Below are 12485 nucleotides of genomic sequence, written 5' to 3'. Positions count from 1 at the left end.
ATTTTTACAAAGGCAATGTTAGTCAACTGACTGTTCTCTTTTTTTCTTGTGTTCTTGTTGCAGTCATTCCTTAAAGCAAAATAATGTTTCAGTGTCTAATCTCAAGCATGTCAGATTCTCATACTGTGCTTTTTAGAAGCATCTGTTTCATTAATAATGTTAGAGTATCTGTGTATTTCCGCAACTGGACTGAATTTGTTTGTTTCATTTGGCAAGGTCCTCATGCTAATGGGAGAGGCAGAAGTTTGAAATCTGATCAACTCTTGTTTCTGTTGGGATTTTTATTCACTATTATTTCAAAATTAAAGATAAGTCATAGTTAATATTATTTACAGGTCTGAAAGTTGCCTGAGAAAGACAGATGTTGAGCTGTGTAAATTGACCAAGGCTTCTAAGGAAGAAAAAATTAATGCTGTCACTTTCAGAAGACGAGAGCTACAGAAGAAAGGTTTGTAGTTAGCAGTCATCTGGTAGTTAAGTATGAATTTTGGAGCTTGTTGGGATATTTTCCTTTTTTACTCTAGTATTGTGAGGAAAGCACAGAAATAAATTGTGCTCTCAGTATATTTGTTTCCTCAGAACACTTTTTTTTTTTTTACAGATACAGTAAAAATATATCAAATGCCTGATTTTAAATAGGAATAAAACTATGGTGAATCAAATCTGTGGAAGAAAAATGAGACTGAGTGCAGCCTCACTGCACTGATACAGTCTTAATTTTCTAGAAAGTCTTATAATAAAGAATGTAATCCATTAAGGATACTCAAATAGTTTGTGAACCCTGCTAAAATACTCATGCTAGACAATATCAGCTTTCACTGCTGAAAAATTATGACCTCTATGCACACTCTCCAGGGATAATGTGCTGTCCTTTTTATGCTGGTTACTAATGCTTGCAGATTAGAATAGGAATTTGAGAATATTGCTTTTGGCAGAAGATAAATAAAGACTGTGGAGTATAAAGTGCTAAATCTTGTTTGGAAGGCAGCCATGAATTTGGTTATACCCTAGACTAATTATGCACAAATAATAATAATTTTAGGGAATATACAATTATACATTAGCCATATACAATTAAAAAAGGAAAGAACTTACTGTAGAGAACTTATGCCTGCTTCTATGCATTTTATATAAGACATAAACAATATGAAGATATGTAAAGGTTTTTAAAGATAATATGTTAAATTACTTTTTTTTTTTTGGACACAGAAAACAAACACTGTGGTGAACTGGAGAAGAGGAGTAGACACATGAACAGCACTACTCTTAGTCAGAAGGAATCAGTCTCTTTTGATTCTGAGAAAAGGAAAAGAAGATATAGTGGCTATATTTCTGATGATTGTAATGCACACATTCCACTAAAGTCACCTGTGTTCTCTGTGAGTTGCACTTAATTTTAGCACATATTCACACATACTAACATAGCAGCAGTAGCAGCATCCCAAATAAAAGGATTATGCCAATAAATAGGATTTATTATACAGGTATATTAGCAGGTATTACCTGTTGAGGTAAAGTAGTTCAGTGATGCATCACAAGGAGTGAATAAAGGTTCTTCTGTCCACATCATCACAGTGTGCTTATTGTAGCAGAAAGGTTGAGAAAGATGAATGACAATGTTTCCTTCAGACAAGAGCATAGATTCAATTTTGAAAATAAGGCATCTAGCTACTTAAGTGAAGCTTCTTTCACAAATGGTCTAGAATTCGGGACTAATTAGGGGCCTTAACAGCAAAACTGCAAAGCATACCTGAGGTTATTGAAATCTCGCAGATGTCACCTTTTTGCTTCCTCCTTAGCCCACTGTACTTTTCCCTGAAATTTTGTTCTTACCCATCATTAGGATTTGAAAAAACCCAACAAATAAAAGACTGAGGGAATCAGTCAAGTACAAAGTGTGGTTTATATTCTAGCATTTGAATATAAACAATAAAGGCATCTCTGTAGCCTTCTGTTTTAAACCATACAGAGACAGGCATTTATCAAACCTGTAAAATCCAGTTGACCAAGCCACACTTTTGGAAAGTAAAGAAAGCACTGATTATTGGCCTCTCCATGTCTGACACTGACAGAGCTGCTAAAAATCAGAAATAGTTCCTTGTCCAGTTTGAAGGGGTCACTGTAGCCTTTTAAAAGGTTTTCCCTCAAGCTTTTATGTAATAATACTCTTTGGAATATGAGGGGGGAGAAATGATCCAGAATTAAGCATTAAATGTCACTGTGTTAAGCTATAATTATTTTTTCTAGCACATAGCTAAGATCAGTGATCTGAACCATCTAGAAATGTCAAGTAATAAACTTACATCCTGTCTCTGATTCCTGTTTCTAGGAAAAGAAAAGTTTTAGTTCAACTCAGTCTCCTGGCTGCAGAATACTCTGTGAGGATGGACAAAACCACAGATCTAATCCTATTCTGGTGCCAGACTGTCCAGCAGAGAGAGACTCTAAAGACACTTCCACCCACAACCACTTAAGGCCTGCTCACAGCCACACAGAGGACTCTGCCTCAGAGTCTTCTTCCATAAATTTGTCAAAGAAACAGCTTTCTGCCACCAGTGAGGATGTGATTTCACCACAAGTTCGTACAATCAGGAAATTAAAGATAGACAAATCAGAGTACCTGAGCAAGCTGCGGAACAAAATCTGCAGGGGTAATCAGCAACTTGTTTCCATTGATCCAAGTATGTACTGTGTCTGTGCTGATGACAATTCCTGGTGTGCACTTGGGTACTAGGAGAACTGGAGCATAACTGGCTAGTTGAGACATAGGGAACAAAAGATTGACGACTGCTATCCTGTTGTTTTTAATGCATTGTGCATGTTAGAGAACAGTACCTAGTGTCAGGATCTTGTACCTGAGAAACAGGATGGACAGCCAAATTCTTGAATTCCTCCCTTTTCAGCTGATTTTGTGGCTATGAAAAAACTAAGCTTTCAATTTTTAATGATGCTAAAACTGAGAAAAATTACTCTCTTATTTGAAGCAGCTGTGCTGTGTCCTGTTTCATTTAATAGCCAAATAATTTTGATGATCTGGTATAAAAGGTGTTTGTAAAGATGCAGAGCACTGCTTCTTGCATACAATTCCATGCATGCAGATCTTGACTGGTGAGCAGTGTACTTTGATATCATGACTGCAAGACAGAATTCTTTACTTGTCTGAAATCCACAAGGAATGAAATATTCACAAGTCTGTAATTTGTACTATATGTATACTACTTTTTTTCCTTTTTAGTTATCCTTTCCAGTGATGATGAAGATGGCCCTTCTGAACCACAATGCACAGAGCTGATGCAGGATAATATCACTGAAAATAAAGAAACAGACCAACAGTCTGACTTCTGTTTTTCAGACGAGCAATTAGAAGACAAGATGAAAAGTCACACAGAGCAGGTAGTCCAGCTTTTGGCCTATGTATTGTTATGCCAATTTATTTCTGTAATGTTTGTTATAGAAAATGATTGTTTATTATGGTCCCAGTCACAAGCCGAAGCTGCAGTAATTTATTTCACAGCTAGAATACTGGACACTCTTCAGAGAATTTCTCTGGTTCTTAAGCTTGGGTGTTTTTGCTACGTACAGTGTATTTCCTATTTTGACAATAAACTTTTGGAAATATTTAATTTCAGAAAACAGAAAGATCAAATAGTAACCTGAGGTAGAAACAGACATCATAAAGATACATCTGCGGAAAAATTTGTTTCCACATACTGTTTTAAATTGGTCATCATTTCTTTTTGTCATCCAATCCTCTGTTGTAATTCAGGGCTTATGGAAGTTCAGAATCTTTGTTGACAGCAGACAGAGATAAGGTGAAGTTCCCTTTCCTATCAGGCTAGCTGTAGAACTTGAATCTAAAAGTAGCCTTAAAGGTTGTTTTCCCCATTTTTGACTTAATTAGCCTTTGACCTGGATATGGGTTATCTCTGTAATCCTGAAACAAGTCAGAAGAGCCAATGCTGCCTCTTCTCACAGGTGAATCTATTCAATCATAAGCACAGAATTGGATCCTGAAGCTTTGCTATGAAAAGAAAGGTGTTATTCTGTTGCTCTGTTGTTTGTGTTGTTACTAATTTAGAAGCAAGTCAAGAGCATAGATTGTGTCTTGGTAATGGAGGTGTAACAAGGTGCTGTTAGACCCTTAAGGAATGAATACAATAACATCTAGAGTTTTTTAATATGATTTTATGTGGAAGCTGGTTTTGGGAGTCAGTTCTTACAAGCATGAAGAAAGGTATTCCTGAGGTTACAGGAGGAGCATATCTAACAAGTCCTTTAGTAAATACATTTTTTTTTCCAGTTTTTAACAGAGTCAATTGAAGATAAATGTCCTCTCAGGTTACCTTCTGGAAGCACACCTAGAAAGCAGACAAACTTGGCACTGGATGTTGAATTTGATAGACTACACATCGGGAAATTTAAGTGTTTATCAACAGGTCCTGCTAGGGTAAGTTGTTCTATTATGCTATTTTGTGAATATTTAAAAATTAAAATTCTGGTTAAACAAAGTCACTGGTACTTAGTGTGGAAGCACAGTGTTTTTATTACTGTTGCATTTAATTCCTTTGGCTAAACAATGGAGTGTGTGGCCTTGTGCATTTGGACACTGTCAGTAGAAAAGCTAACTGTGATTTCCTGTGGCCACAGTTTTCATGTGTAAAGGTTCTGTATAAATGCTGTACTGGAACACAAGTCATACTGAGGAAATTTTTAATGAATTCTAACAGAAAACAAGGGCCATATTAATGGCCAATTAATACCACTTAAAGACCAATTACTTTTCTGAAATAGTAGTTGTGTTCTAATAAAGTAATTCATAATGATCAGAGTGCAGAAATATACTATGCTCTTGCCTTTTAAACAGAAAATTGCTTACTTTGTGGCTTCAGAGAGCATAAAAACAGTACTAAAAGCTTTAGTGTGTAGACAGTCTGCTACTCACAGGGTGTAGAAACACAAGTGAAGATGTTCTTTAAATGGAGCACCAACTCCTGGAGTTGCAACAGGTCTTTCACCAGGTTCATTCTGTATATTGCAACTGAAAAAGAGATGTTTGAACCTGCATCTCTTGTGCCTTCTGTAAGACATTTTTCAATCTTGGATTGTAATAACAATTTCAGCTTCTCACAAAACAGCAGTTAGAAAAACATTTCATGGAAATTTTCTAAATTAATAGGCAAAAATAATTGAAGGATGAGTTGAAATAAGCTTAGGATCAATGCTTGTAAGTGTAAAGTAGAAATTTTCCTTGGGAAACACAACTTTGGGCCTAAGGGAAAACCTCCTTTGTTAATATATATAACCTTTTGTCAAAGTGGCAATAAAGCATTCCTCATTTAGCAAAGTCTCTTTAACATAGCAGCAGTGCAAGTGCAATCTTTAAAGGCCTTTAACTCAAAGATTGACGGAAAGAAATACTAGCATAAAGTTGAACCACTTCTATCATGTCCTTACTTCAAGCAGTGCATCTGACAGCTTCTCACAGGTTACTTTAGCTCCTTCTGTCCCAAGTGTTCTTTTCTTTCTAAGGAGCCTATAGGCAGTTCTGCAACTTTGTGCTCATTTCTCAGTGCCTTGGGTTTCTGAAAGTTGCTTGCTGTCATTTATGTTCTGCAGTGCCTTTAGGAATGTTTTTTTAGGTGATATAGGCAATGTGAAGTCTCAAACTAAGCATATTTGACTTGAGCTTAATGGTGTTTTCCAAACAGAATTATTCTATTATATTATTTTCAGTTTATTTCACTATAAGGAAAGATGTGCAGATATTTTTAAATCCATATATTGTTTTAATCAATTTGTAAAATATAAACTAATTTATATTTTTTTTAAATCTTATTTCAGTTTACAATGAAAAATATTGTGATCCCATTTCAGGGTAAGAGAATTTTTTTTTCTTTAGCCTTTTCTAAATTGTATCTTTAAAGTATTGCATTAAAACACTAATTATGTATTTCTGTTATAAATAATTTATAATCTTTCACAAAGATATTAGATAATTTTAAATTTATGTTTTTCAATAAATAAAAGTTTTGGTGTCTTTAGTGTAAGCATTAACTTAGCAGCTTCTTCTACTTTTAAGGTCAATTCATAGTTTTAATGACATGCCTCCCATATTCCTGCATATTTTAGGTGTTGAACTATAGTAGATATGACTATGCTTGTTTTTGAGATGAAACATAGAACTTTTCAAATTAGATCCTTAGGTTTACAAAAATGTATGAGTAGACTAAAGTTAAGAGGAATATAACTATAGATTTGCATTCAGTTGATTTTCCAGTATGATGTGTAGTAGAAAAAGGTTTATAAGCAGTTCTAAGCTGAGTTGACCAAAAGCAAATAGGAATTAATGATTTGCAGTATTCATTTTTCCATATTTGTAGGTATTAACTGTGGTTGCTTTGAGAAAAAAAAAACAGTTTTGTTCAGGAAGAATCCTGCATGCAGATGTTTAGATTTTTGTGATACAATTTGGTAACTTTGTTTTACGCAGCTTGATGTAACTGACTAGAATATTGAATTCTCAGTATTTTTTGTAATGCAAGGAATAAGATCTATAAGTATTGTGTTAATACACTCCAGTCATACCTCTCACCATGTAGTTACTGTGATATGTATTACTCTATCTATGGCTGTTAAGATCATAGTTTTTTGGATTTTGTTTTCTACAGTGTTTCTTAAGAACATTCAGCTTACAGTGGATACACTGGATCTGAGAAGATTTGGCTGGTGGAAAAGTGGTGGTAGCTGTTCTTCAACAATTATTTTTCTTTGGTTGTCTGTGGATTATGTAGAAAAGATTGAAACCCAGATGGGAAAGCTAGTTACCAGCCAACCATGTGAGTAATTGCTCTCCTCAAGTGCAATGAAAAGGTCATATCAGTAAAGTGGTTGTTTGACACCAGTATTTTTTGAATGCAGAGGAAAGTCTATAGTGCTTTAAAGATCACAAAATCAGAAAATACACTGAGTTGGAAGGATCATTGAGTCCAGCTCCTGGCCCTGCACAGCACCATCCCCAAGGATCACACCATGTGCCTGACAGCATTGTCAAAATGCTCCTTGAACTCCTGTCAGGCTGGTGCTGTGACCACTTCCCAGGGGAACCTGTTCCAGTACTCAGGCACCGTCTGGGTGAAGAACCTTTTTCTAATATCCAATATAACCTTCCCCTGACACAACTTCAGGCTATTCCCTTGGGTCCTGTCACTGGTCACCACAGAGAAGAGATCCATGCCTGCCCCTCATCTTCCCCTCACAAGGAAGTTGTAACTGCAGTGAGGTCTCCCCTCAGTTTCCTCTTCTGCATGCTGAACGAGTCAAGTGATATCAGCTGCTTCTTGTATGACTTGCCCTCAAGGCCCTTTACCATCTTTGTGGCCCTCCTCTGGATGCTCTCTAATAGCTTAATGTAATTTTATATTGTGATGCCCAAAATTGCATACATGTCCTCAAGGTGAGGCTGTACTAGTGTAGATAAGTTGGTTACTTCTGAATTTCTAAAATGCTTCACTGTACTTTTATTTGGAAGAAAAAACCCTAATATTATGTGATTCAAAACTATTGCTACTTAATAAAAAGACATCAGAACAATTTAATTGTAGTCTCTGTCAGAAGGCCTTCTGAAACTAGACTTGAGTACAAAGCATCTCTCCCTTTAAAATATATGGATGTGTTAAATATCCTTACTCTTGAGTACTGCATATGCTATACAAAAGGCTTGGCAAGTAAAGACTGACTTGACCTTTGACAAGACTGCAGTGAGCCATTGCATTATTATTGAAGAAAATTTCCACAAAAGGCCAAATGGGCTGTTTAGTCTTAGAATATTATGGACTCATTGTATTTGTTTTTCTAGCATGAATCTCTGTAAAAAATAGAGCATGCTCTGTAAAAAGTAGAGTATAGCTCTGGTTCACATATTCAGAGTGGCACAATCATACAAGGCTTTTATGTAAGCAAAATTGTTGCAAATAGCATCTGTGAAAAAGATGATGTCAGCATTGCCTGTGTGACATTTAATAGTATGTATTCCCTATACAATCACCACATGTATGAAGAAAAATTATAAGTAATGGCAGCTTTACATAAGGAGTACAAGGAGTTTCAAGTAAAATACTGAATAAAATTTTAGCAGAGAGCAACCTTTAGTTGATGCAAGTTTATTGAAGTTACTGGTACCTTCTGTAGACACAGTTCCCAGTGAAATGAATGGAATGTGAGTATGAAGATGCAAGGCATCTTTTAATATTAGGTTTATCTGCATTGATTACATTCTTATTGGAGAAACCATCAGGAATTTTTAGTAAATTTGTTTGATTGTTTTACACCTTTTAATTTTACATAGTAATGTGAATGTTTTGATGTGTTTTTAGAGACTTGTTGAAAAAATCAGTGGTGGTTTTGCAGATTGTGGAAATGGTTACTATGGTTATGCTCTGCTGCCTTAATGTGTTTATATTAGGGGAAAATATATTGTGGTGGATCTGACAGCCTGAGTGGGGTCAGCCAGCAGAGTTAGAAAGGACTTTAATAAGAAGACAGGATAGGCTGTGCTGGTCCATGCTCATGGCATGGCCAGACTGCCGGAGCCTTCCCCCAGATTGGGGTGACTCCGGGTGGTGGTAAAGTCTCTCCTCTAACCCGTGCCTTCAAAGAAAGACTCAGTAGTCTTCAGTCGTCTGGTCTCAAGGCAGTTTATTGCATGTTATCTCAAGGCACACAGACTCCCTGACATTATCCCTGATTTCTTCTCTCTCTGCGTCTCTCTCTGCGTCTCTCTTCGTCTTCTTCTCTGTCTCCGTCTCTGTCCCTGTCTCTGTCTCTGTCCCTGTCTCTGTCTCTTGAGGGGCTGGTGCCATCTTTTATATCACACATTATGTATTAGGTGTTTATAGTTTTTCCCCAATGCCTATTACCTATGTTGAGCAGTGACTTTCTACTCTAAACCAATCTGTGAGTGCTAACACTACCAAGAACATGGGGAATAGGAAGAAGAAAGAAGGAGGACAGGGCACGCCCAAATCCCTCCATCTTAGAACCTCTGACCCCCATGTACAAAACTCAGACCCCTCTGTACAAGGCCTAAAACCCCCCTGTACAGCACTCAAAAATCCTACCTTTCACTTTGTGACTACTTCTATTATAATATCTAAACTTTTGTGATTTCTTGTTCTTCCTGCAAGGTTGGTAAATTGTTCCATGGGTCAGACTCAAGACCACAGGGGTTCCTGGCCGCCTGCCAGGGTCTCAGAGGCTTCTGCCCTGGGCCCGGAACATCCAAGAGTGTCTGAGGGACACCTTGGGTTCCGACACCAGACAAGTGCAATGACCAGCAAAGTATTTAAATGTGACTGGTCCTTCTTATGCCCTTAATCCTCTCTTTGCCCATAATACTTCTTCCCTGAATTACGTGAATGTCTCTCTTTGCTGCCTTTAGGTCTTTCCTTAAACAATCCTTTGGGATTCCTGTGCAATCCCAAAATCCTCTTCCCCTGCATCCCATCATGTGTGCTGTACACCTCAGCAGCAGCCCCCTTTCAGTCCAAAAAGTGCTCTGGCATTGACTTATTGTGATGGGTTTGGGGTCTGGACCCTTGGGCTGAGACTCTCCTGGGGCAGCCCTGGGAAGGGCCCTGATTGTGTATCTTTGCTCAGTCTGTAATTTGGATTCCTACCTGCTGTTTTACTGTGCTCCTCTGGGCCTGTGAAAGTGGGACTTCTGTGGGCTGATGACTCCTGTGATCAACCTGGCAGGGCATTGTTTGGGCTTCCCCTCTTGCCATTGTCTCTTTAAGCTGCTTTGTGGTTGTTCAGACAAGTTTCTATCACATAAACTAATAGTTAATATTATCCATTCTCTCACTTTTCTAGCCAAATCCAATGAATTTGTATTTTTTGAACTGTCTCAACCACTCACAGAATGGGAAGAAGACAGACTGACTGAACTGATTACAGGTGTCAGCAAGAGGAATAGAGCACCAGATCTTGCTGAGTTTTTGTCTTTGAAACAAGCAGTACCCTTGTTTAAGGATCTTTCTCCTGAAGAAAGCTCTTTTGTGAGTTGCAATAAGGATCTACTAAAGCAATTCATGCCAAAAGAGAATACTTCAGATGCTCATGAGCCTGTAATTCAGGTTAGTGGATAGCTGTTGCTTCATTCATCACCACTGGTTGGCATTCACACATTTGAGTAAATTTTAGGTCAGCCTTCTTCCTTAATTCATAGCTCAAAAAAACCCAGTCAGGATTACTCCAAAATCTGCAGTCAACTAGATTGTGTCCACAGAGGGGTAGTCTGTAAACCTTATCAGTAAATGTAAAGTACCAGTGATTTAGATCTATTAATGGTTGTGTAAGTTTAGAACCACAGGGATGTTCTGCCCTTGTGGTGTCTCTAGGGCAGCAAGCAGGAAGTTAATCATGTAATGAGTAATGGAACCATTTTTTGGTTGAGCTGGAAGTGCAGCAGAGGAAGAGCTGTGTAGATGGCTCTCCAGATACCTTTAGATATACTTGTGGGGTCTCCACAGCTTGAAAATACTGAATTATTCCTCAGACTGCTGGGGAAATGAATCTCTGCAAGTTGATGTGTTGTCTTGGTTTAATCTCTTGAGTAGATGTCTAAACCCAGCCCCACATCATCGTCACACAGAAATTGCATATCTTTGTTCCCACCAGTAAAAAGCCAAGAGACAGCATATCAATCTGCAAGGTCCATGAAACTGGGGACTTTAAAAGAAAGCCAGCCAGCTCAAATATGGATTGTTTTTAGGCATATTGTTCAAGGACTAGATTTTCAAACCTTCTAAGCATATACAGCTTCTGGTAAGACAGTCTGACACTTGTCTCCATTCTTTTATGTTTCTTCTCCAAAACCATTTCTGGTTCACTTGGCAAATAATACTTGAATAGTTTTAGAGAGATTATTATGAATTAAGATCTGTCATTATTTTTTAAAATATTGATAACTTTTTAGTTGTCTGAACAATGGTATGTTTGCCCAAATATCAAAGTTTGTACTTTGGATCACCAGCAAGAATCCTCTTCAGTGATGCAGGGTACTCCTGTGGTTTTTAGGCTTGGGTTTTGTGTCTTGTGTTTTATGTATCAAGCTGTATATAATGTTTTTTACAATTGTCTGTGTTTTTCTGATAGGAATCAGAGCTAAAAGTCATCAGGCCCAGTTATGCCCTTGCAAATAAGCAGAATAGTGGCTGCTATTGTATCTCTTTGTCCTCTGCACTGAATGATGAATGGAAAGAAGTAAGAGAAATGGGAGCAGTTGAGAAGTAAGTGTATTTCATATAAATGAGAAGGGGAAAATATAAAAAAATGAATAAATTAAATACTGGAATAAAAGCCCTCAGTTGTCTGCCATTCTCTAGTTGATTTGAAAGTGTTGTATGAAAGTCACTCTTCAAATCTAAAATATCAGCAAATATCAGTGTAGTTACCTGTTACAAAACAATATGGATGTGTTATAGGATAACAGTCTCACAGAAATTGGAATAAATCTGATCTATGGCTACAAGGTCATATCATGGGTGCATCAACAGGGAGGGTGGGGATCTCATTGTTTCTATCAGTATCCATTTAATCCTATCTTAGCAAAATTTACTAATTTAAGCTAGTTTTTTGTAAAATCTGAACAAAGTTTTCTTTTACTGTTCTGTCACACTCAAATCTTTTTATAACTACTTGTCCTCTAGTATTTCTTCACATTTTACATAGCCATTTTTCAAATAATTTGATCCAAAATAGAAAAACAGGATGAAGACAAAAATAGTCTGCTTTTCAAAAGTTTTTATCAAAGTTTCAGGGTGCTTTGAGGTGATATTTATTTTGTAGCACCTACATGTTGGAGAAGGAAATTGTAAGGTTTTGAGAACTACTGCTTTTCACAGGTTTTATAGAAAATCTTCTGCATATAAGACAGCCATATTCAGAACAATGTCACGTAAAACAGTTTGTCACTGTTATGATATGATTTGTTTTCTAGTTTAATTGTTTATCCACCCCCACCTGCAAAAGGAGGACTGGGAGTCACAAGAGAAGACCTAGAGTGCTTAGAATATGGAGAGTTTCTCAATGATGTCATCATTGATTTCTATCTTAAGTAAGTAATCTCAGCCCTTCTTGTATCCTTCACACTCTCTGGGGTGTGATGTGGACTTGAATGTTACTGGAAGTGTTGGTCACTAAATACAGCAATTTCAGAAGTAACAATGTGATGAATTGGACATTGGACATTTTAAAAAAGCTTTTTTTTCTTCTTAGCAGTTACATTTGTTTTAATTTCATTTGTTTTGTCCCTTTGAAGGGCTGTGATAAAATCCAGACAGAATAACTAGAGGAAAAAAGCTTCTTGATGACCTTACAGAACAGAAAGTGTTAAGTAAGCAGCTGAAGAAAGTAGAGGGTCTACAGTAGTATTTTATTTACTAAGTTTGCACGAAGTGGAGCATCCTCTGCTATACTGTGCAATT

At 37.0% G+C, this 12485-nt stretch overlaps 1 protein-coding gene across 7 annotated transcripts in view; it reads left to right on the top strand.

Annotated features, from left to right (window-relative positions):
• SENP7 (SUMO specific peptidase 7) overlaps nt 1–12485 on the top strand; it is a 70414-nt gene that overhangs the window by 46517 nt on the left and 11412 nt on the right. For 6 of the 7 annotated variants that reach the window (XM_053932187.1, XM_053932210.1, XM_053932221.1 and 3 more), the window contains 10 exons: nt 336–448; nt 1210–1379; nt 2330–2681; nt 3236–3393; nt 4301–4447; nt 5842–5875; nt 6669–6836; nt 9871–10133; nt 11155–11288; nt 11999–12115. In XM_053932187.1, coding sequence (XP_053788162.1) covers nt 336–448; nt 1210–1379; nt 2330–2681; nt 3236–3393; nt 4301–4447; nt 5842–5875; nt 6669–6836; nt 9871–10133; nt 11155–11288; nt 11999–12115 — 1656 coding nt within the window. The remainder of the gene's footprint in view (nt 1–335; nt 449–1209; nt 1380–2329; nt 2682–3235; nt 3394–4300; nt 4448–5841; nt 5876–6668; nt 6837–9870; nt 10134–11154; nt 11289–11998; nt 12116–12485) is intronic. The other variant, XM_053932192.1, reaches the window with a different exon arrangement.

This window comes from Vidua chalybeata, chromosome 2 (assembly GCF_026979565.1).
Source record: "Vidua chalybeata isolate OUT-0048 chromosome 2, bVidCha1 merged haplotype, whole genome shotgun sequence".
Lineage (NCBI taxonomy): Eukaryota > Metazoa > Chordata > Aves > Passeriformes > Viduidae > Vidua > Vidua chalybeata.
This window is presented reverse-complemented; position numbering and strand designations above follow the sequence as displayed.